Genomic DNA, 25,183 nt, shown 5'->3' with positions numbered 1-25,183 from the left:
CTATTACAATGTGCAATTTTTCTTCAGATATCCGAATTTTGTCGATTACACGCCGTGTGTTCGTTCTAACAGGTCTCCGAAGAAGAAAAGAAGAAGCCGTTCAAACAATAGCCAAAGGCATTATACTTGTATTAGGTCTGACATCTTACATAAATTGTAATGGTTACCATATAAAGATATAAAGAGAATTGTAAAAAAAGTGAAAGTTATCTCCCTACAAGTGCTGGAGTATAGACAATGCCTATGTTAGCTAGTCCATCGGTAATACTCTGTTTTACATCCATATTCGAGCTCTTTTCCGGTAAGAGGGGTCTGCATGCCCTTTGACGTAGAGCGTAATCGGCCGTTTCAATTCCACGTAATTCGTAACTGGACCACTCACATTTAGCGTTGAGCGTATTCTCCGTATTGCGCGATGCACGTGAACCAGCGTAAACAGAATCCAGCCTGCCTAATTTAGCGTATTACGTGGTTGCTGAATCCTTGAATTTAGCGTAGAGCAATGCAGATAGCCCTACCCCCCCCCCCCCCCCCAAACGCTGAATGCTAAGCAGAGAAACATTATTACCGACTTCGTAAGGCCTGTGGTATGACTAGATTGGGGACTTTTTTTTACCTGTATACTTCCTGCCTGCAATGTGAGTACTCTACCCAACATAATATCCCTGCAGTACAATGGTTACAACACAATCCCATTTTTTACAAAACTTTACGCACCCTGATCTAACAACAGTTCGTCTCTATAAATCTTGATACAGACAGTTACAAACTTGTACAGCTACATGTACAACACTTCACAACCCCTGATCTAACAACATTTCGGGTCTATGACTTTCGTATGTCGAAATTTTCAACATGTACTAGAGTTATATCCTACACTACACAATATAGTTGATGAGTAGGTTTAGGTAACAGGTTATGTTGAAGCATTTATGATAATACCTGACCTGGTACGCTTGATTTCGGCTTTGACACGAATCATGTTTAAAACAGAGGAAATATTGGCACGATTCTTCGTTGTGCTGTCTTGCAAATAATCTCTACAATACATAGTTATGATAGTATGAATTACTAACACAAGCTTCGAATTCCTTTTAGGCCAAATCTTCGAACCGCCTAAGAAACATTTCTACGTCATAGATTGAACACTGCACGAAATGGCCTCGTATCCCGGCGTATACGGGACAAGTTTTCCGTTAGTAATAACGGATACGCTAAATCCGCACCGGGATATGGAATATTTCCGGAGGAATCCCTGTACGTATACGCCGGGATACGAGGCCATTTCGTGCAGTGGAAGTTCGCTCCTAGTCGATCCTTCAAATGCCTTCATAGTTAGCAATATCAAGACTTTTAGACGGATACGCGGGTTAAAAAACATGTTACTTAAAACGCCGTGATTCCCCTTGTTCAGATGTTGGTGTCCTCGCAAGCACCTGTCGTGTTGTCTGGGGGTGCAGCCTTCCGGGTCGCCTGCAGAAAGATAGATTTCATCATTGATTTAATCAATCAATCAATCAATCAATCAATCAATCAATCAATCAATCAGTCAATCAATCGATCAAGAAAGGAAGAAAGAAAGAAAGAAAGGATGCAAGCAAGCAAGCATGCAAGCAAGCAAACAAGCAACCAACCAACTAACCAACCAACCAACCAAGTAATTCTTCCTTGAGTATTCCTTTTCTAAACTGTACGCATTTAATATTGCTTATTTGATAGGGTCATAAGATCTCTAAGGGTCCGAAAACACTGGAGCTACGTTTCAAAAAATGCAACTACGTCCGGTTCCATGTTGGTGTCCCTATGACGTCACAAGAACATACACTCACATTTTGCTGACGCTTATCCCAAAGCACCTCAGCTCCCATGATGCACAGTGCCAAGATGGCGGCGACCACGACGATGACGAAGATCGGGAGCATGTCTCTGACACCCAGCTGGCGATAGTACAGATCTCGACCCGGTTGTTTAGAGCGAGGGCCGCCAGAAAACTGTGCGTTTTCGCACTGTTCCTCTAGTTCCCTGGTCCATTTCTTGTACAACCTGTGAATGAATGAATGAATGGTTTATCAATAACAAGTGTTACGCCAAATAACAGTCACTCAAGCAACTGAATATGATTTGGAGACAGTCAGACGTTTCAAGTAGAATCCACTACTTTTCGTCAGTGACTCGACTTTCGTCAGAGTCACTGACAAAAAGGAGTGGATGCTACTTGAAACGTCTGACTGTCTCCAAATTTATATACAGTTGCTTCAGTGACTGTTATTTGGCGTATCGTATTACCTGGATGTCTAACATTTACCAACGTAAATACGTTAGACTTTATCAATTCTGAAGTTCCTCTGCAATACCATAGCAAGTCACCAGGGGGCCCAAAATCTAATCATTTTGAGGTCTCAAAAAGACCTATCTACATACCAAGTATGAAGACAACCCATCCAGGGCATTCTCGGGTTATACGGACGGACGGACACACAAACACACACACGAACGTTGTGCAAAACATAACCTTCTCGTCGAAGTTAACAAACGAAAAAACATACATGTGGACCTGCAATGACATTTATGACGGCTCTTGGCGGCAAATGTGCAGATGCTGGCGCACCAAATCCGTAGTGTGCTTTTTGGCACACATTTGACAGATTAGCCGAAGATGGTGATCATGAGCGCCGGTGTCACTCCACTTTTATGGTAGGAGTATCGTGTAAAATGCCTTTCCCAAGGGCACAACGTCGGGCATAGTGAGTGCCGAAATTGGGACCTATTGGCTCAACTCTCTAACCGTAACGTCACATCGACGCCATGTCATACAATTTTTTTTATAGTTTTTTTAAAATTCTCCCACACCATAATTGATGTATAGGGCGGTGCCCATCTCCGTTTCATAGCCCTGGGCCACACTGTGGTGCAATCACTGCAGCAGGGGGCTAGTCCACTGGCAGTGGAGTGTGTTTAACTTCCATACTGTTTCAGAAGTATGTACCATTTTTATAAAGTCTTTGGTATGACTCAATGCGCCTCTTGTCCAGAGGTGTCCTACCTGGGGCTTGAACCCCAGTCCTTCTGGTCCAAGTAATTTGCGCAGACCTGTACACCACAGGGACACCCTTCATACAAATAAACAAACATAAAAACAAACAAACAAACGAAGAAACATACGTGTGGATAGTGCCGTCCTCCCTCAGCTGTAGAATAGCGAGGCTCAGCCTGTCCCTCAGAGGAGAATCCTTCTGCACCCCGATACCAATGGAGCGACTTCCCAAGGAGCTTTGCGCGTCGTGGACGGACACCAGGTCGCACGGCTTCCGGTTGCTATGGTAACGGGCGACGGTGGAGGTGGTGATGAAAGCGGTGCGACCAAGGCGCGCGCGTTTCACTCCGTCCTCCGAACTGGTCACCTTTTTTAACGCACACAAAAATACTTAACTTAAGTCTCGCTCGCAAAAGATAATATCAACATCAACTCCAGAAAATATGTTTCTTTATCAATTTTGTCACAAGTTTATTTTCTTTGTTATACTGATCATTTTACTGCCCCATTGAAAATCAATTGTCAAACTTGAATGGGTCACCCAGCTGTCTAACAATTCGATCAAAAAATAGATGGGTAAATAAATCAATGATGAATAAAATTAAAATCAAAATCAAAAGTAAAACTGACAAAGACAACTAAAGGTACAATAAGAAAGAGTAACACAGTAGTTGGGTCCAAGATGGAATAAAACGGTTAAGACAGGGTTATATCTAGAATTGCAGAATTGTATGATGAAAGGTTCATGAGTGCTATATACGCTCGTTCTCATTTGAATGTACACATTTTGTAACTTCCGCTACCGTTTGAATGAAGACGTTCCTGACATTAAGTTTTGCCACATATAAGGTGCCAAACTGTCTTTGTTATGACGACTTAAAACTTTTCTGGCATTTAAAAACGACAGTTTGGCACCTTATATGTGGTAAATCGTAATGTCAGAAACATGTCACTTCAAACGGTAACGTAAGTTACAAAATGTGTACATTAAAATGAGAACGAGCGTATAGGAAAGGTGTCAACAATGTTTATATGGGTTAAGGTATGTCTGATCACCTTGATAGCCTTCTCGTAGATGCGTCGGTAGGAGGAGACCTGGGAGTCCTTGAAGAAACTCTCACCGCCCCCTCCAGAAACGAGAGCCGGGCGGACCGCTGTGGTTGCCGCCAGATCATCGAACGACTGGACGGGGACCGTGGGTACGGGTCCAGCGGACGGGGTGGCGGTGGCGAGGAAGAAGCCAGCGAGGGCGCCCGTCAACAGGAGGAGGGTCCAGCCGACGAAGAGGAACCAGAAGACGAAGAGAAAGCGGCCGGACAGGGACCGTGGGGAGTAGTCCACCCCCTGCCAGCCAAACGCACTGAAACAGAGCCACAGGCTGTGCCCGAAGGTGGACAGTCGGCTCGCCTCGCCGACTTCTGCCGAGTACGCCCGATTCTCGTACGGACTGACCCGAATGATGACGAAGGTGACGAAGCTGACTAGAAGAAACGACACCAGGACTATAAACTGCACCTCTGTGGTCATGATGCCGTATGTTTGATCATACCATTCCGTCTGAACCGTCTGAAAAGGAGAAAGAAAGCATAAAGTACGTCGATGAAGACAAGACATCCAGGTTGTAAGATACGGAAATGAATTACTGTGACAATGCAGAAATGTTCCCGGTGGTTTTATGTTCGCGGTTTTCGCAGCGACCGTTTCATGTCATAGGAAGATCAAGGACAAGAAGTGTGACTGTGGGGCCTCCACTGAAACCCCACAGCACTACTTGCTGCACGGCCCCCTATATACTGACGCGCGGAACACCCTCTCTTCCACTGTCCAACGTCTTGTACAGCAACGTCCCACTACATCTCTTTTACTCCAGGGGTCAGTAGCCCACAACTTTCAGATAAACAAACAACTGTCTGGGCCACTGCATACGTATATTGAAACAACGAAAAGATTTGCTTCCAGCTGAGACAACTTTAAAATGTGCACTTAAATGCACTTCTCTGAATTGTATACTGAATTGTCTCTAGTATTTTATTTTTGTACTTCAATGTAATTGTAATGTTAAGTGGACCGCAACATCAGCCTGGCTGCCTGGCGCTCCACTATGTATTGTCTTGTTGCAATTTTGAATGAAGAATAAAGAAAGAATCATAGAAATTTGGGTCTGCTTGCGTCCAGGATACAAGGAACTGGGTAGATTTTGGAAACGGCTGGACCTCATTTTTCAGTTAATGACGAAAGGTAGCGTAATATGCTGTCTGACCGTTTCCAAAATCTACCCAGGCACATATGATAGAATTTGGAAGACACTGAAAGTTTAGAAAAGCCACCAAATTTTAATTTCTTCCCGATTTAAATGGAAATCAACCAGATTTCGGTGCATGTTTTCTGCGATTTCACGCGGTCCAATCTATTCAAAGTACAAATCGGGAATATGAGCATTCAATAATGTTCTAAATTCACTCGTCAAAAAAGTGTGAAAAATGAATTAGAATTAGCTAAAATCAAGTCGTAATGTCCACAACAATATTTTCTTCACATGCCAGGTGCATGTACCAAAGCATTTCACCTTAGAGGCACAAAATGTACCACCAAGGATGGAATACCTATGTTATAACATGGACCGGCTTATCCCAGTACAACTTGAGCCTCACTTTGGGGCATGACCCCCAGCTGACCCCGGGAAATTCAAAATGGCAGCCGTAACCGGAAAGAGGTCTATTTGGGTCTACTTGCGTCCAGGATACAAGGAACTGGGTAGATTTTGGAAACGGCTGGACCTCATTTTTCAGTTAATGACGAAATGTAGCGTATGCTGTCTGAAACGTCTGACCGTTTCCAAAATCTACCCAGTAGCTCGAGTAACTGCTACCTTGCGCAAAGCAACAAGTAAAGGAAACCTTAGAATACAAGTCAGTGAGCAATGACAGCCAGTATCATTCAGAAGCTACAAACTTTATACGATGTGGTGCGGTGAACTCCGCGACATTAAATTCATATTAGTTTTATCGTTTAGGAGATTCATCATATTAGTTTTAATCCAAATTGTAGTCTCTACCAGACTAACTACGCCGGCTGTGGAAAGAAGGGTTTTCATAAATTTACAGGCACAGTCTCCGTGTGTGTGTGTGCGTGTGTGTGTGTGTGTGTGTGTGTGTGTGTGCGTGTGTGTGTGTGTGTGTGTGTGTGTGTAATGCGTGTGCGTGCGTGTGTGTGTGTGTGTGTGTTAATCTTCCCGCGGACTGACTGTACCTGCCAATCATTCCCCTCTATGCCAAATTCTACGATCCGTACCCTGTAGGTAGACCTGGTAGAGGCTATCAAAGTTGAGTGAATAACAGTGAGTGCATAATTGTCACAATTTCGTATGAATTGTGCAAAAAAAATATATATATCAAAACAGCTTACCATGGGTTTCTTTATCAGCATTTCCATATGTTCCGCCAGAAGCGGTTTGCTGAAGTCGATGTGTCTCTCTCTCATCGCTGTGATGTACAGTCCCATTGCCATGTCGATTTTCTGGAATACAATGTTGTACTAGTCATAATCTATTTTTTTATTATTATTTTTTATTTCTTATAAAACGTGAGTGGTAAATGATTGGGATTACATATTCATGACATATGTCACTTTTTTATTTTCTATTGATTGGATTGGCTTAAACATTACAAACATAAAACAGCGAAGGTTACCCAACTAGCTTGTTGCTATGATCATGTCAAGGGGTAAGTTGTAACGAAACGACTGTAGCGAACAGTCAATGTGGCGAAACAACCGGTCACCGTTAATATTGGGAGTAGATACAATGAATTACACATTTCAATCAAAAAGTTACAATGTAGAACTATGTCACTTGGTTTGAGGTAATGTCTTGAAACGTAGATTATGCAACTTAAGTAAACGTCATGATTGTCATAGTATTCACTTAAATGACCACAATTATTTCGCTTTACGCTAAATTTGAGTCGTCCGGTGCGGTGACGAATTGTGTGGAATTACGGCTGGTTTCGCCTCAGCACCGTTAGGTTTATGCCCTCAACGGTCATTTGAAGTATACTAGAGATCATACTACGTGGCTAGAGGCTACTCTCGAAGCAGAGGAGTGGGTCTGGCAGGTTTTTGACGTGTTTTTAGGCGTTCTTGTCGGGTTTTCTACTTTGTCATGTTTTTTTGGTCTAGCAACCCACTGTGGGTTGACTAGACAAAAAAAAAAAAAAATGACAAAGTAGAAAGCCCGACAAAAACGCCTAAAAAAACCTGCCGGACAAACTCCTCTGCTTGGAGAGTAGCTAGTGGGCCCGAGTGACTGGCTGAAGCCAAGCCAAGCCCGCTGTAGGAAATAGTTTATGGGCGGCCAGAACCTTGTTTGTTCCACCAGAAGGGAACAGTGCTGCCATTGATTCTTTTAAATCTTTTATATCAAAGTTTATTTTGATGTATGATAGCAAGTCTGCAATCAAATGACGTCATTAAAATGGACCTTGCTTTGGGGGGAAAGATTCAAAGGGCCGATAAAAGTAGTATGCAGAACAGCGACATGGCGGTCTTGTAAGTCGTACCTTGTCGATGAGCTCTTGGACCATCCCACTCCACTGCCCGTCAACTTGCATTCCGTACCGCCCGTCATCCGGGGGCTGGATGGATAAATGAAGACCTTTGAATTACTGTACATCTCCATTCCACTGGGATAAATCCCCTGTCTCACTAGACCTGCGACAGTTGGCGACCTCACTGAGTCCTAAACTGGATTAATTTTTGTGTTATCCATGTTTTTATAACGGAAATATCATACCAAACGTAGAGGTATTACTTAAAAGATAACAAGCACAGAAGCGTAAAAAGATTAATGTTTTATTGATGAAATTCGATGAGAGCGCTGTCAAACCACTAGGCAGATCATATAGACACAAAAACTCATTTATCCCCAAAACTCTGTCATCTATGGCCGTGCAATGCCCGCCAAAAACTCTACGTCTATATGTCCACGTTGCTATTGTTGGCAATGTTGTTATCAACGTTTTAACAATGTGAATAATAATGTTTTTATGCTCTATGGATTTAATCATCCAAAGTCCAATACTAGAAGTGTTTGTAAAATCAATGCAATTCAGTCCTATGATAAAGGACTGCAATGCTGATTGAATCAATAAAGTTTGAAAGTTTTTTTTTTTTAATCGGTCGGTCGCAGCGAGGTCACAAACGTGCAACGGGTCCACTGAGACAGGGGCTTTAAGATAGCAACAAATTAAATACAAAAATTCCATGTGATGCCCCTGCCAAACATCGTGCACAAAGACGAGCCAAAGCTGAAAATCTGATGTTAAGTTCTATTCGACCAGCAGTCTACATACATAGACTGACTCTCAAACTTTCATCTACAGCAACAACTTCGGTCAGCTATGGTTCAACTTTGTCCTAATAATAAGGACTTGTTTTCAACGCTGAACATGTGGTTAACCAGAATAGAGGTTTAATCCCAAGAAAACCTTGACTGATTTGACCGACCTTGCCCTTCAGTTCACCTCCTTGATTTGAGATAAATGCAATTGAATATGAAGGTCAAATCTACATAAAAATAACATTAATAATTAATCCGTGACACTTACGCTAAGCATATGACACAACAACAACAACAACAACTATCAGTATAGACCTCCAGTTTGTACAAGTGATTTAGGCTTCCTCTCACTTGCTAGTGATGATAAAAATGAAGGCGGGTGTATGTTTATTAATAGATAAATGTAGTTTATAAAATCCAAAAGGTAGTATCATAATGTTTCTCTATCATTCATATATCTAAAGTGGGGGAATTTTCTTGTACATTTTTTGTCTACTTCTATTACATTAAGGAATAGCCTACAGATTTGGAAACATTACAATGTTTATCTGTACCTTAATACGAAAGTCCAGCCCAGTCAGTTTGGAGATCTCATCGAGAACGTCTTGGTCGAACCCTTCATAGGAGCCATCCTCCTTCTTCTTGAGATAAACAGTATGCTAAAGGCACAAACAGACATTTATTCATTCATTAACATGGAAGAATCGACAAGTTCTCTTTACGTACCCTGAAAGTCATTTAAACTTCTAACATCCAATGATAACTCCTATAGTACCATTTATCCGACAGTTCACATATATCCGACACCCCAGAAAAACTGCGTCTTAAGAGATCTCTAACGAAACGTCCCCCAGTATAATGATAGCCTTTATTGTGCATTAAGTTTGATACCCTATCGGGCTAAGGTACACTCTTGAATACCTAAACTGTACAGATGGGTAGGGTGGGTGTGAGTTGGTACTGTAATTCTTGTTTCTTTCACTGTACATGTAACTTTATGTCTACTGTTTTCATTGTCACCACTGAACCGTGAAATTATCATCACCGTGAAAACAACTGTTGTTATCATTTATGATTCCTTCACACATACGTTCTGCAAATCACTCGCAGCTACCGTGAAGGTAATCTCCAAGCAGATCCACGCCGGGCGCGAAAATCGTAGTATGCTAGGGTCCAGTCAGCCAGGGAGGGTTCATTTGACTGGACCCTCTCTGGCTAGCATACTACGATTTTCGCGCCCGGTGTGGATCTGCTTGGAGATTACCGTGAAGGTAAAATTTAGTGAACATGTTCATTTTCCTTACACCGTGAATTTTTCCTACGAGATAAAGTAAAGTATAGTGTCTGCGCTAGAGATCTCTCAAACCCACTGCTTTTTAAGATACTGTGCATGCTAATTATGTAACCCGGTGGATGAATGCTTTTGTAGATTGAAGCGACAACTGAATCAACTGTGTTCCAGCGATTGTCGTCCACTTTTGTCCCGAACACACTGAATGTAACATGTCTGTATATACAGGACGCTCTAAGAAATCAATTTCTATAAGTTGAAGGGGCAACCCATTTGTCTAGAGGTAAAATAAATGGATAATTGAAAACTTTACCTCCACAGCGCCCACAATGACCGTGTTGGAGCCAACGGAGTCTAGATATAAAGAAAAAGAACAGACGGTTGATTATTAGCTCTGACGATTGGGTTATCTGTACAACGGTGAGTATTCAGATTAAGACCTCTCAACCATCCAATTAATCAATCGTTCCACAGACAATGATAGTCATAAGGCATAGTGATGTATTTATAACTTGTGATGATGACAATGCTGTACTGTGTTTGTTGACTAGTCTCTACCGGACTAACTACGCCAGCTTTATTTAGGGAGGATATTTCCCAGGGAAGTTTGGCCACCGGAGGGTTTCATTTGCAAGGGCGAAATATCAACCCTGAATGTGGACTGACTCTACTGGCCAATAATTCCTCTTTATTTGCCGAATTCTACGATCCATACCCTCTTAGAAAGTAGGGTATTTGTTGAAGACCTCAGAAACATGCACACAATAGCACACAAAAGGCAAGCAAGAAAAGAAAGTCAATCTCTTTGTGTGAAGTAACAAAATGGGTGGAAGGGCCAGAAATAGAGGGTCATAGAGCAGACTTCGCGAGTCTTGGTACAATGGTATCCAGCTAGGAGGGAGAAAATAAAAGTCAAGTCAAGAAAATCCTTAGCTGTGGGGGAAACTAGCTCTACCAGGCTTCACAGGTCGCTGGGAAAATAGTATAGATTGGCCTAAAAGACGGAAAACATGCAAGATGAGCTGGTCCGCCACATAAGTTACAGTTGCGACCTATATCCAGCGACCTGTGAAGCCTTTTAGAGGCTAGGGGAAACGGTAGTGGTGAGCAACTGGTTCATCTCCGAGCAGATGTTGGGTCGTCTAAATCCTTACGTAGCCGTGCGTTTACATAGCTACCAGATTCTGCTTCTTCCTAATTGTCCCTCATCTCGTCTTTGTCTAACCCACACGGGAAAACACTAGCCTCCGATGCAGACTCCTCCCAGCTGCTTTCTTTGTCAAGTTACAGTTTTAATAGTATTACATTTTTTAAATTTCCTTCCCGGCCAGCAATAAGAAGAAAAAAATGTAGTAGTTTAAAAACAGTAACTTGAAAAAGAAAACAGCTGGAAGGAGTCTGCATTTGAGGCTAGAAAAACACGCATTTCAATGAGAGATGATCCAAACGTTTTGTGTCCTCGAATAAAACATCATTTACATCGTCAATTCGGTATTCGTAATTCGACACGCGATGCACACGGTGCATGTGAAGCGTGTTCGAATAATGCGATGCATTCTATTTAATGTAATGTTCCCCTTCTCTGTTAGAAAACAGAGATACATGAAGCTAGGAAAACGTTGCAATTCAGCCCCTCCCCCATACTCCCGCGAAAGTTCAGTAATGGTGACCCGTAACGAAAGCAGCCGGATGGTGACCAGAATAACAATGATGAAGAAAAAACAAAACATTCAAGTTCACGGAAATATGGGCTCGGTCAGATTTTGCCGTGAAATGAATGGAGCTTAGGGTGTTTGGTACCTTAGCTCCCATCATATGGTGCGGTATGCATTTTTAGTCTGTAACGAAGAATCAGTACATGGATTCTAGCTTAGAAAACAAACCCAGCTTGACCTCCTTTAAGCTATCAAACAGATGCCCATACACAGGAAAACAGGAACAGCCTTATGTTTCATCAGCCCTATGTTCCAACAACCCAACATTCCAACACCCCTATAATATTTGAAGATGTGGTTTTTATTAGGGAATGCTAGAAAGCAAAGCAAGTTTACCTGTAAGGTTCGCATCTTACGCCCTTTGTCTGCCATTGAGTTATCAAACAGAATTTACGCATACACAAGAAAACGACAGCCTTGTGCTCCGACAACCCTATGTTCCAACATTCAACAGCGCTACACCCAAACACACCTAATATGCAGGATAATGGTTAGGGTTTGAGAATGTCATAACACTAGAGAATAACCCTAGAAAACAAACAAGTTGAACAGTAAGGTTTGCCTCTTGCGCTCTTTGTGATCAAACAAAAGCTCATACACAAGAAAACGAGAGCCTTGTGTTCCGTCACTCCTATATGCTACACCCCAACACACCTAATATGCAGGATAATGGTTAGGGAATGTCGGAACATTAAGGTATAACACTACAAAAGAACGCGAGTTTACCTGTAAGGTTCGCTTCTTGTGCTCTTTGGCTTCTTTAAGCGATAAAACAGATGCTCATACACAAGAAAATGTGGACAGTCTCATGTTCTGTCACCCCTATGTTCCAACATTCAACAGCGCTACACCTAATATGCAGGATAATGGTTAGGGTTTGGGAATGTCAGAACACTAGAGAATAACCCTAGAAAACAAGGAGAGTTTACCTGTAAGGTTCGCCTCTTGTGCAGTGACAGAACAGATCGTGCACAGAGCGGACCCGACTAGGAGGAACACCGCCCAAGCCATGTCTAACAGAAATGCCAACTTACGGGCTCTTTCGTGCATTACTCTGAGCGGGTGCCTAAACGAGTCCGATCTTCAAATGAAAACGTGTGTTTATAAAAACCCCTTTTTAGACAGTCGTTATGATCTGATATATAAAAGTCGTGAAAGCTTTTTTGTTACTGAAAAATTATTTCGAAAATGCTTGTTTTACTGGCAATCTAGGTATGAGGGGCACAGTCATTAGCTCAGTGGTATGTTCGTACGCTGAAAGGGTAGTTTGTAGTTACCAAAAATTATTTGTGGATTGACGCTGTTAGATTTTTTACACGATGTAGCTAGGGTAAACGGAAAATATCAACATATTCCCCGTTAGCTCGCAAGGAACGCGCCCATAAAAGACTCTACATTAAATCAATAAAGAGCCAAAACTCATGTATGAGACCTTACTTTGCATGCATGTCACAGCAGGGATAGGGATGTTAGCTCTCAAGGTCATAGCGGTGACCGTACGTGTGTACGGACCACGGTAAAATAGGGGCGATGTCCTCTTTTGAACTCTCGGTTCAATGACCTCTTTTTGATGTAGTTCTAGAGATAATGTACAGTAAGAGAAAAGATCAAGGGTTCTTCGTCTGACATGCATACGAAATCAGGCAGTGGATGCTGTCTGAAACGTCTGTTTCAAAATTTTATCCAGTTGCTTGAATAATTATTTTTGGCGTATCTTACTACCTGGATGTCTAACTTTTCTCAACGTATTAAGGTGGTTTTATGATTAGGTGCATGGTGAATGGTTTTAATTGAATGGTGCATGTGTAAGGTGTTGCATAAAACATGATGCTGTGAGGGTACACTCACACATATATGAAGCCTCCAAGCAGGCCCGACGGATTGCAAAGACCGTATCCAACTGGAAGAATGAGCTTCTATAGCATACTTCTTCTGCCAGTTTGATACGGTCTTTGCAACTGATAGATCTGCTTGGAGATTGACATTCGCGTGCATACATATTCACACACACAGAGACCTGCAGCGATGTCAATTGTCATATGGATTTAATCTCTCTGTTAAGAATTCCCTACCATAAATGTGTGCAAGTGCTTACAATTGCCTAACAATTGCGTCTAGACATATATATATATTACATATGGTGAAATGATGAGACTGGCAGTAGAAAAAATACGAAAATTAATACTAGTCTCATAAAAACAATGCAGTGATGTGTTATATCTATTCTATTTGTTATGTCTGTCTTATTCTATTGGTCACCTGGGATCAAATAAAATAGTCTACATAATCGGACCAGTCCTGAGACAATGTGTTCTAGTGCATGTACATCTCACCCTTGTAGTAAATCACTGGAGAAACAAAGTAGATGTTGTTTCACAAAAAGAGCGCCTTTAACTTTTGGATGTTAATTACGTGTGAAATTTAACTATTTCAATGCTTAAGTACAAATCTTGTCTGTATCTAGACTAAAACATCTGTATCTGGACTATATCTAGACTAAAACCTTCTGTATCTAGAGTAACATGTCCTGCATGTAGACTAAAAAGTCTGTATCTAGACTAAAAAGTCTATATCTAGACTAAAAAGTCTGTATCTAGACTAAAAAAGTCTATATCTAGACTAAAATGTCTATATCCAGACTAAAAAGTCTGTATGCAGACTAAAAAGTCTATATCTAGACTAAAAGGTCTGTAGCTAAACTAAAAAAGTCTGTAGGTAGACTAAAAAGTCTGTATCTAGACTTAAAAGTCTGCATATGGACTAAAAAGGCCACATCAGCCTAGTGCTGCTGGTGTATTATAAACCTTCAGTTATATAATGGTAACCTTTGCCATTGGACTAGTATCTTTTTCCTGAGTATCTTGTCATGAAGACTTCCCTCTCCACAGTTTGGATCATAATAATCTTCAACTTCCAAGCAGATGTTGGGAAAACCTTTACATTCTACTTCCAGACATCTGCTTGGAGTAATAACAGTAACCATTTCCTTTGTCCTAAGTATTGTGCGTATCCAGAGAGTGCTTGCTTCCCTTTCAACAGTGTTTGATCATGATAATCTCCAAGAAAACTGGGAAAACTTTTAGATTTCACTTCCAGACATCTGCTTGGAAAGTACATGTAGGATCACCATGCGTGGTTACTTCCTAGACTTCTGTCCCACTCGTCTTGTTGAGGCCCTTTTGGGCAGAGGCTGATGCGGGGTCTTTGCTGAAAACAGAAGGTGATAATTGAGACCTCACTAGAAAGTGCTTCATTATAGTAATACCATTGCAATTCTTACTAGATCTAGAACAGTACTTAGTACCTTGTTCCACTCTTCACCCTTCACCAAAGAACCTTTCTTGCATACTACATAATACAAAGTGCAGGGCTTTACAAATTTTACAAGTTTTTTTAAATGATAACAATAATCATATCTCCATCAGGGGGAAGACATGAAACATCAAGAAATTTATCAATGCTCTACTGACTTCCTTAGCATGAAAAATGCACAACAATCGACTGTCACAAAGTAAGGAAAAAAATTTCCACTGCAGTACCAAAGAATACTGCTGGGGCATTTGAAATCTAACTTTACCATTTGTCCATTTCTTTTATAGTCAAGACAAAACCACATACCAACTTAATTCATAACAAACCATCCAGAGCGTATTTAGTTGAACTGTTAGACCATTACAAGTAACAAAGACCACCAAAATATTCTGAATTGCCCACCTGTAGCCTTTGTGGTCCTCCTCGGCCTGGCTTGAGTGTTCTTTGCTGGTGCCTGTGCAGACTTGCTTCTGGTCCTGCCCACTGTAGTACTTTTTGGAGTGCCTGTGCCAACCTTGGTGCTAGGATGTTTTGGTCTGGTGTTCCTAATCCCAAGAAACATATTACGTCAACATGGCTTGAGTTCTATTTTTCAAATTACGCTGTAAAATGTTCGGTACTTTTGTTTCGTTTATCAGGCTATGTTGATTTGTCTTGTATATCTTCTATAAAGGTCAGAGCCCAAATTGGGCTCTTGTCAAATTACAGGATTATCAAAAAACAATTGGCTTTAGAAAAATGATAAATTGAGGTCCTGAGTTTGAGGTAAGCCACTGCTTGAGAATACTTAACATCCCAGCGCACTTATCAAATCAAAACAAATCAAAACTGGAGTGCCAATCCCTTTAAAGTCCGGTCTTATATGCAGCTTTTACTTTATGTACAAAACTATAGTGTGTTAAGCCCAAAAGCAGGTTTAGCTGTTGTAAAAAAAAGTTAAAGTCGGCGCCCATCTCAGTTGTACTAAGCAAATAAAAATAGCTGGAAATTTGCCAGGGAATTATGGGATAGGCTGAAAAGTGTCAACTGCACGACTGCATAGCAGTTTGCCAGTATTGTATGAATCATAATTTTTCCGGTACCTTTTTTGAGTTTTCTTGGATTTGCTGCCTTTGCTGGTTTCTGTCTTGACCTCTACTTTGACTTTCTTCACAGTCTGGGGAGAAACAAGAGAAACAATTAGAACAAATGTTTTTTAAAGAGTTATTGCTTTCAATCTTACCACTAACTTTCTGTCAAACCTCAACCTTACCCCAAAATTTTACCGAACTTTACCCTACCTTGCATCTTTACCCCAAGAATAACTATATCTATAACAGTTACTCCTACCCTAAAATAATGTTTATTTATTTACTTTCAAGGGGACATAATTGGATAGATTGCATGTGCATTTAAATTCACAGCCGAAACAATTCTGGAGTACAGTGTTGACACTCGAAAGGAGTATGGCCAGTAAACAATAATGGATTGTCAATCAGTTCTGTAGTAGTCGGGCTTTCCTGGCCCTCTGTAGTACAGTGGTAACACATTGAAATGCATGCATTGTTTCATGATTTCACGGTTGAGGTACATGCATGTATACACTCCAAAATGCCAGTTGATAACCGAAACCTACAAAACAAGATGGCATAAAGATCTTAAGACTTAAACTAAGACATTTTCAGATCTGTGTGATCTATACATGTATGTCAATTTACCTCAGCCTGGTCAACTTTATTTGTGGACTTTCTTTTCTTCACAGCAGCCTCCATTTTCTTGTTGGTCCCTCTAGTCTTGCCACCTGTTCCAAAAAAAGTCAACATACAAAACTTATCGTATATTTTTGAGGCCTTCTAAAGACTGTTTTGACCATCTTGAGGCCAGTGTGAGTGTGCACACCTTGGGGATTACTTTTTTTTATTGGTCAGAAATTACCTGCAATGGCAGCCTTTCTAGCACTGAATTGATGCAGGGTTTACAGGTTTCATATAATACACAACATGCATATACATATTTTATCCACACTTGCACTACGTGGAACTGTCGCAAGGGTCTGGGGGGCTGCCATTCGGCGCCACCAGGTGACCTCAATTCGACCTTCCTCAACCGAAGTCAGGTACTCATTTACACCTGGGTGGAGTGAGGAAAGTCGTGTTAAGTGATTTCCCAAGGGCACAAGATCAGTGACAGGACAGGATTCGAACCCGGAACCTCTTGGTTCCGAGCCGAACGCTCTGCCATTGCGCCACACGACCCCAGAACTAATGCTGCGTTTATAAATTCACCACCTGTTTAACATGGCGGTTTTATGGACACTGGTACGAATGAGAGTCAAATTGGAAGAAATTGCATTGAAAGTTTTACCTTTTGGTGCGAGTGGCCCTGCCTCCCCCTGGCAAAGAAAGGGGGAAATTAAAAGAAAATTAACACTCAGGTATTCCTACAGAGCATTATACAAAGTTTAACTAACATTCATTGACGATTCATGTATTATGCAAGTACATATTTTGATACATAATTATAACATTCTATCATTCATTTATTTTATTCAGTCCTCCTGTCTGAGTCGTCGTAACTCCCTATTCATTTATTCCTTCCTTCCTGCATATCCGTACATCAAGTTGAACTTATTCACTCAACTTATTAATTCATTCACTCACTCACTCACTCACTTACTCACACTCACTCAATCACACTCACACATTTACAAATGTACTCATGCACTCACTCAATCACACTCTCACTCACACTCACTCACTCAATCACTCTCACTCACTCACACTCTCACTCACGCACCTCTCACTCACTCACTCACTCTCACTCAGTCACTCTCAGTCACTCAATCACTCACTCTCTCTCTTTCACTCACTCACTCACTCTCTCTCTCTCACTCACTCACTCACTCACTCATTTATTCATTCCTTCAGTCCTTACCTTGAACCAGATGGTCCTTCCGTTGTGATCCACCAGCGTCCTCATGTCTGAGTTGTAATAACACTGCAGCCACCGGAGGAAGGCATCGTGACTGGACTCACTGTCTGGGCTGTGGTTGTACGTCGTGGCACCTGGACAGAGGAACGCAAGGTTCATTTACCATGAAAGTTGGTACGAGTCCTACATGTAAATACCACAAATTAAAGTCAGACTGATAAGTCTGCCTGTGGTATAATAAAGATTCAATCAACACACAGAGAGACACAGAACATGTACTCAAGACCAGATTTCAGGAAGACATATGCCCCAGTGTAATTGTATTCGTAGGTCTCGGAACACAACAACACATAAACATTGAATCATTAGGCCATGCTGTTTCATTGTAGAAAGTCAAAGTAATACTACTTATAGATACTGAACACATAGGGCTACATGTGTACTTTGTGAGAGGAATCAAGGAGGTCATCTACATTAAATGATCATGGTGGTGGATGGTTCAAGTTTGTTGGTGAGTGCTTTATATTGTGTACGGAAAAGTTCTTGATTTTATTTTGATTTCATTAGAATTGCAATGGTACACTACACGTGGGACACTGGCTGCAGGTGTCGTCAACCACACATAATATACCTGTTTTTACACCTTGGTGGGGTGAGGATAGTTGTGTTCAGTGCCTTTCCCAAGGGCACAACATCAGTGGCGTCAGGGGATTCGAACCCGGGACGGCTGGGTTCTGGGCCGAAAACCCTGCCATTACGCCATACGACTCCAATGTGTTCAGAAACATGCAATTAAATAAAACTCTTACTACAATCACAGATGAATCTTACTACGAAAAACAGAAACCATCTTACCTAGACTGACGACTTCCAGCGCCAGCTTATTACACAGCTCCAGAAGGTCGGGCTGTTCCGTCTTGACCTTCACTCCCTTCACACCGTTCTGCAGGGTCATAACAACATATATCATCACTTCATGTATAAATTCAACACCTCACTTCCTTTTAGAGACTCTAAGAGTGAAGTAATACTAACAGATATGACCAAAACGAATGAACACTGACCATAAACCAACCTTCCCTATATGTTTTGTACCATATATATGCAGTGATATATGTTAATAGAGTTATTAGGACTTAAATTATGTAATTTGTATGTCTTTTGTAGTTTATCTGACCCTTACCTTTTCCCTCATGACCTCAATGAATAGTGGAGCTTCTCATTGATAAATAAAACTTTAAACAAACAAAACCTGCACCTTGAAGTGCTATATTTCACCATTTTTTAAGATTTCCATTGGAAGAAAATGTGAGAATTAAATGTAAACTGGGAGTAATTGCTCCTCACACCCTAGCCTGAATTCAATCAAGCCTCCTGTGACCGCTCGCCGCCCTGTAACCGCCTCGCAACCCAAGAGCTTGATGGCTAGGGCCGCTAACTCAAGGGAATCCTCCTTTCTAAATATGGATAATTTATGCAGCCGTCATCAGCCCACAGAGCTGCCTGCCCAGGACAGACTCTAGTTGCTAAGGATCTATTGCTGTTGCTATCCAGTGATTGACAGCTGCAGATGTCTGATCTCCAGGTGGTAGGAAGAGAGTTTCACAGGCCGTTTCTCTGTACTTTTAACATTTTTCGGCAGTCAAGTCTTTTCTTGTTGGATTTTCCAACTTGGTTTTTGATGTGGGAGAAACTGACATTGTCTGCCTCTAAAGGAACAGATAAACTAAGGAGGTTTAAAATCCCTTTTAACCGGCTTGGATATATCTCACCCTCCCAACATCTGGATCTCATTTCCCATCCCTTCCTCCCTGTCTGCCTGTGGTGCCTGGTGTGACAGCTAACAGACAGGATAACTAGGTGGTTTCTATGGCAGTGGGAGACTAGCTGAAATCCTGCCCTATGATTGGTGTTACCATTTTTGATAACAGTTCTCCTGGCTTAGAGCTAGTTGAGCACAAACTCCGCCGGGAGGGGAGAGAAACCCCCGGACAGCTGGAGTTTGCGTTATACAGACTACTCACACCCAAGCAATGACATTATATAATGAGAGATCATGACTTACTTGTGCTACAAGTTCTTCTGCTTTGGCCAGAGGTTCCAGTACAGAACGAGCGCTCACAAAAGGAGGGATTCCCAGTCTGGAAACGAGTGGAGTACAACATTTTATTTTCCTGTCATTCTTACAGTTATTGAAGTTATTAAAAAGTACTTCAAGGTAAGTGGAGGTCATCCTCAGTTGAGGTAAAGCATTATAATTTTTTCAAGTAGCTACTACTACAATGCCGCTTCGCTATAACTCTTCGCTATAACTGTATTCCGCCAAGCACACCAGGTCCCCCCTACTCTACTCAATATGTGTGTTGGGTTCTAAAGCATGCGGATTAGTTTTACTCTTGAGTCTCCCCCATAAAGCCATACAGAGTCTGAGCAATTGACTTTGCATCTCCATCTAAATGGACAAATGTTACCCGTAAATTAACTGCCATAGAGATTGCAATCAGCTGGCTCCAATTGAATCACTGATTATGACAGATTGTAGTCTCTACCTTGAATTCTATACGGCGAAGAAGTGGGCTTGCTTAGTGCTTGTCAAACGGAGACAGATCTAAGTACGAATTTTAAGACTGTTTCTGCCTCACCTGTAGAGCACCTCGGCCCTGAGGTAGTTACCGACTCCGTTGAAGTATTTCTGGTTGAGCAGGACCTCACAGATAGACCTGTTGAAGGCAGCATCTGACAGTCTGGACAGCACATTGGCCCTGCATACAGGAACAAGCATGATTGTGAATTTTTACTTTGGTCATACTAATTTTTGTACCCCAATACAGACTGTAAGTAAAAGGAGGAGGGGGGGTGGGGGACCTACTAGTAAACCAAATCATACAGCAGTGTCCAAGACACAGTGGATTAACAGCCTAATATCCCTAAGGCCTCAAATAATGCTATGGGACTACCTTTGCCTTTTATCTACTGCAAAAAAACAACAGGTATGTAGAAGTACAGTAGAAGCATCTTCATTGGATACCTTTTATGAATGAATGAATGAAGACCTTTAATAACACTAAACTGTGAGCTAGATGTGGAAAGGTTAGGTGTGACAGGTTATTCAGTATAATATGACCAGCTCAGCTTCCATGCAAATTGCATGCAGCACTCCTACAAAGCTGGTGTGTTACACCGAAGGGTGGTTATACCGATAAACATACAGAATCTAGGCAGCAGATACAGAAGCTGGTGTGTTACACCGAAGGGTGGTTATACCGATAAACATACAGAATCTAGGCAGCAGATACAGAAGCTGGTGTGTTACACCGAAGGGTGGTTATACCGATAAACATACAGAATCTAGGCAGCAGATACAGAAGCTGGTGTGTTACACCGAAGGGTGGTTATACCGATAAACATACAGAATCTAGGCAGCAGATACAGAAGCTGGTGTGTTACACCGAAGGGTGGTTATACCGATAAACATACAGAATCTAGGCAGCAGATACAGAAGCTGGTGTGTTACACCGAAGGGTGGTTATACTGATAAACATACAGAATCTAGGCAGCAGATACAGAAGCTGGTGTGTTACAACGAAGGGTGGTTATACTGATAAAGATACAGAATCTAGGCAACAGACACAGAAGCTGGTGTGTTACACCGAAGGGTGGTTATACTGATAAACATACAGAATCTAGGCAGCAGATACAGAAGCTGGTGTGTTACACCGAAGGGTGGTTATACCGATAAACATACAGAATCTAGGCAGCAGATACAGAAGCTGGTGTGTTACACCGAAGGGTGGTTATACCGATAAACATACAGAATCTAGGCAGCAGATATAGAAGCTGGTGTGTTACACCGAAGGGTGGTTATACTGATAAACATACAGAATCTAGGCAGCAGATACAGAAGCTGGTGTGTTACACCGAAGGGTGGTTATACTGATAAACATACAGAATCTAGGCAGCAGATATAGAAGCTGGTGTGTTACACCGAAGGGTGGTTATACCGATAAACATACAGAATCTAGGCAGCAGATACAGAAGCTGGTGTGTTACAACGAAGGGTGGTTATACTGATAAAGATACAGAATCTAGGCAACAGACACAGAAGCTGGTGTGTTACACCGAAGGGTGGTTATACTGATAAACATACAGAATCTAGGCAGCAGATACAGAAGCTGGTGTGTTACACCGAAGGGTGGTTATACCGATAAACATACAGAATCTAGGCAGCAGATACAGAAGCTGGTGTGTTACACCGAAGGGTGGTTATACCGATAAACATACAGAATCTAGGCAGCAGATACAGAAGCTGGTGTGTTACACCGAAGGGTGGTTATACCGATAAACATACAGAATCTAGGCAGCAGATACAGAAGCTGGTGTGTTACACCGAAGGGTGGTTATACCGATAAACATACAGAATCTAGGCAGCAGATACAGAAGCTGGTGTGTTACACCGAAGGGTGGTTATACCGATAAACATACAGAATCTAGGCAGCAGATACAGAAGCTGGTGTGTTACAACGAAGGGTGGTTATACTGATAAACATACAGAATCTAGGCAGCAGATACAGAAGCTGGTGTGTTACACCGAAGGGTGGTTATACCGATAAACATACAGAATCTAGGCAACAGACACAGAAGCTGGTGTGTTACACCGAAGGGTGGTTATACTGATAAACATACAGAATCTAGGCAGCAGATACAGAAGCTGGTGTGTTACACCGAAGGGTGGTTATACCGATAAACATACAGAATCTAGGCAGCAGATACAGAAGCTGGTGTGTTACACCGAAGGGTGGTTATACCGATAAACATACAGAATCTAGGCAACAGACACAGAAGCTGGTGTGTTACACCGAAGGGTGGTTATACTGATAAACATACAGAATCTAGGCAGCAGATATAGAAGCTGGTGTGTTACACCGAAGGGTGGTTATACTGATAAAGATACAGAATCTAGGCAACAGACACAGAAGCTGGTGTGTTACACCGAAGGGTGGTTATACTGATAAACATACAGAATCTAGGCAGCAGATACAGAAGCTGGTGTGTTACACCGAAGGGTGGTTATACCGATAAACATACAGAATCTAGGCAGCAGATATAGAAGCTGGTGTGTTACAACGAAGGGTGGTTATACTGATAAAGATACAGAATCTAGGCAACAGACACAGAAGCTGGTGTGTTACACCGAAGGGTGGTTATACTGATAAACATACAGAATCTAGGCAGCAGATACAGAAGCTGGTGTGTTACACCGAAGGGTGGTTATACCGATAAACATACAGAATCTAGGCAGCAGATACAGAAGCTGGTGTGTTACACCGAAGGGTGGTTATACCGATAAACATACAGAATCTAGGCAGCAGATACAGAAGCTGGTGTGTTACACCGAAGGGTGGTTATACTGATAAAGATACAGAATCTAGGCAACAGATACAGAAGCTGGTGTGTTACACAGAAGGGTGGTTATACCGATATAGATACAGAATCTGCGCAACAGATACTGAAGCTGGTGTGTTACATTTTATCCGGGCTATGTGATTGCATATAGATACAGACACAGACCTGAAGTCCTGATACTCCAGTATGATACATGGCCCCCTGTCCTTCTGCCAGCCTCCCCCGACCTCCCACTTGCCGAACCTTCGCACGTCCACGAAGGACAGGACCATGGGGGGCTTGTCTGTGGTGTGGAACATCAGATGCGCGTGTTTGGGTAGTTCTGACGCAGGGGTAAATCTGTAAACAACAACAGTAAACAACAACAAAGAACATTAACAAAACACCTTAAGGACATGTTGAGCAATTCTGATGCAGGAGTAACGTTAAATCTGTTAACAACAACAGTTAACAACAACTATAAACAACAACAAATGTAAACAACAGCAAATAACAAAAAAAATTAATACAATGCTAAACTTTCTTCCAACACTAAGGTATTCACGGATCAAATTTTCAACGACCACTGTTGCCTTCCTTCAGGATCAATATAATGACCTTAATCACTTCCGAACATAACCTCGCAAGAGTTACAGACATGTGACTTTATTGACATAACAAATAATAACAAAACAACTAAAGGGCATGTTTGGACAGTTCTGATGTAGGAGTAAATCTGAAAAAAAAACTGTTAACAACAACAACTGTTAACAACAACAAATAAAGGAACAAAAGGGCACAGTTTTACTGCTTTAGTAAATCACTATTTTCTAGTTTGAGGGCTTCACCTTTGACCCCGTTCATGCGCAGCTTACATTTTGAACCGGCTCATTATGATGCTAATAAATTACATGCTACACTTTGACGTAAAAAGGCCAAGTTATATATAAAATACTTTTTCTTTCAAGAATAACGCGATGAACGATACAATACACAGTATAGTAGTTACATAGTAAACATCTATCAGCTATCCGCCCCCCTCCCCCTACACACCGTAACAAACACTTTACCTGAACATTCCAGACATCCCGAAACGGAAGACGATCTTCAGCGACTCAAGAACCTTCCCTTTCTTCTTCTTCCCCTCCTCCACGGGATTAAGACTCATCTGCACCTCCTTGCCGCGTGAGACTGCTGAGATGGTGTACGCTTTCGCTTCGAAGGAGACTTCAGGGTTCTTCCAGTTTACTTCCGACTTGACCGGGCTGCCGGTGAACACTCGGCCGGCGCACATCGCGTTCACAAACCGAGAAGCTAGGTGAAGCTCTGGACCTTCTGGCATCGTGTGAGGTTGTTAAAATCAAGGAAGGAAGCCTAAAATCTAATCTAAGATGGTTTAGAAGACACACAGCTACGGCTAGTCTACTGTGCACGCCGCTTGGTTCACGTGGAAATGTTTTGTAACAGCCGCGCCCCCTGCCGAGTTTACATAAGCGTTACACAACGCGTAGTGGTCTCGCACAAGCGTTTGGCGTGGCGCCAAAGTTTACCATAAATGCAGAAATGTTCGCGGTGATCTAATTTCGTGATAGGAAATGGAGTGTTCACCGTGGTTTTGAGTTCGCGTTTGAAACAAGGATAATGTAATAGTGCTACAGTAACACAATTAAACGGCTTTTCGCCGTGGTTTTAAGGTCAAAGAGTTCATCGCGAAAACCGTGACCATATAAAAACAACCGCGAACATTTCTGCATGTACAGTATTCTCCAAACAGAGGTTTCTTACGGCTGGCTCCCTTCGAGCATTATCAAAGAAATCGCGGCCACTACCTGCACCCCGACATGCTAAACCTCTGCTTTTAAAATACCGAAATGGGAGTAGACCTCAGATATGTTAAACGTTTACTGAAAAGACGAAATTTGCAAACAAACTCAAAATATTCATTCTGATATTTTCTAGCAAATCGGCCAGTTGTGTTTAAATGGACTGTTTGAAATAATAGATAGACAAAAATCACCTTCGTTTAAAGATGGACTGACATTGAATAGCCCCGTGCCAAACGGACTATACCACAATATCTCCCTTGAACTCATGAATACTAGACTAAGTATGATATTCCAAAGTCGCCCTTCTGCACATTTCATGCCATCATCCTTAATAATTCTACGATTTCAAGCCAATTGTCGTACGTAATCTTTTTGTTA

General features: G+C 41.8%; 2 protein-coding genes across 2 annotated transcripts; both read right to left on the bottom strand.

Moving 5' to 3' along the window:
* Positions 1-1,300: 1,300 nt before the first annotated feature.
* Positions 1,301-12,400, bottom strand: LOC136427198 (glutamate receptor ionotropic, kainate 2-like). The gene is made up of 9 exons (XM_066415972.1): positions 12,305-12,400; positions 9,974-10,014; positions 8,924-9,028; positions 7,591-7,665; positions 6,440-6,550; positions 4,091-4,600; positions 3,163-3,401; positions 1,830-2,043; positions 1,301-1,473 (listed from the first exon to the last, which is right to left on the bottom strand). Exons 1-9 carry the CDS (start codon positions 12,384-12,386, stop codon positions 1,411-1,413), a joined length of 1,440 nt encoding a protein of 479 aa, XP_066272069.1. The 5' UTR covers positions 12,387-12,400; the 3' UTR covers positions 1,301-1,410.
* A 1,003-nt stretch (positions 12,401-13,403) lies between these two features.
* On the bottom strand, positions 13,404-24,361 carry LOC136427197 (endonuclease 8-like 1). The gene is made up of 11 exons (XM_066415971.1): positions 24,050-24,361; positions 23,166-23,339; positions 20,240-20,359; positions 19,663-19,738; positions 18,453-18,540; positions 17,601-17,731; positions 17,031-17,058; positions 16,385-16,467; positions 15,770-15,843; positions 15,090-15,232; positions 13,404-14,582 (listed from the first exon to the last, which is right to left on the bottom strand). Exons 1-11 carry the CDS (start codon positions 24,319-24,321, stop codon positions 14,512-14,514), a joined length of 1,260 nt encoding a protein of 419 aa, XP_066272068.1. The 5' UTR covers positions 24,322-24,361; the 3' UTR covers positions 13,404-14,511.
* Between the last annotated feature and the right edge of the window lie 822 nt (positions 24,362-25,183).

Source organism: Branchiostoma lanceolatum, chromosome 2 (genome assembly GCF_035083965.1).
Source record: "Branchiostoma lanceolatum isolate klBraLanc5 chromosome 2, klBraLanc5.hap2, whole genome shotgun sequence".
Classification (NCBI taxonomy): Eukaryota; Metazoa; Chordata; class Leptocardii; order Amphioxiformes; family Branchiostomatidae; genus Branchiostoma; species Branchiostoma lanceolatum.
Note: the sequence above shows the minus strand (reverse complement) of the source record. Positions and strands in the feature narration are given on the sequence as shown.

Excerpts from the sequence above, each read along its gene's own strand:
- LOC136427198 (XM_066415972.1), bottom strand. The coding sequence starts at position 12,386 with ATGGCTTGGGCGGTGTTCCTCCTAGTCGGGTCCGCTCTGTGCACGATC. Across the intron at positions 6,551-7,590 it reads TCCAAGAGCTCATCGACAAG|AAAATCGACATGGCAATGGG; the intron begins GTACGACTTACA and ends ATTGTATTCCAG. Across the intron at positions 4,601-6,439 it reads TGCTGATAAAGAAACCCATG|ACGGTTCAGACGGAATGGTA; the intron begins GTAAGCTGTTTT and ends TCTCCTTTTCAG.
- LOC136427197 (XM_066415971.1), bottom strand. The coding sequence starts at position 24,321 with ATGCCAGAAGGTCCAGAGCTTCACCTAGCTTCTCGGTTTGTGAACGCG. Across the intron at positions 17,059-17,600 it reads GAAGGACCATCTGGTTCAAG|GGGGAGGCAGGGCCACTCGC; the intron begins GTAAGGACTGAA and ends TTTCTTTGCCAG. Across the intron at positions 16,468-17,030 it reads AGGGCCACTCGCACCAAAAG|GTGGCAAGACTAGAGGGACC; the intron begins GTAAAACTTTCA and ends TTTTTGGAACAG.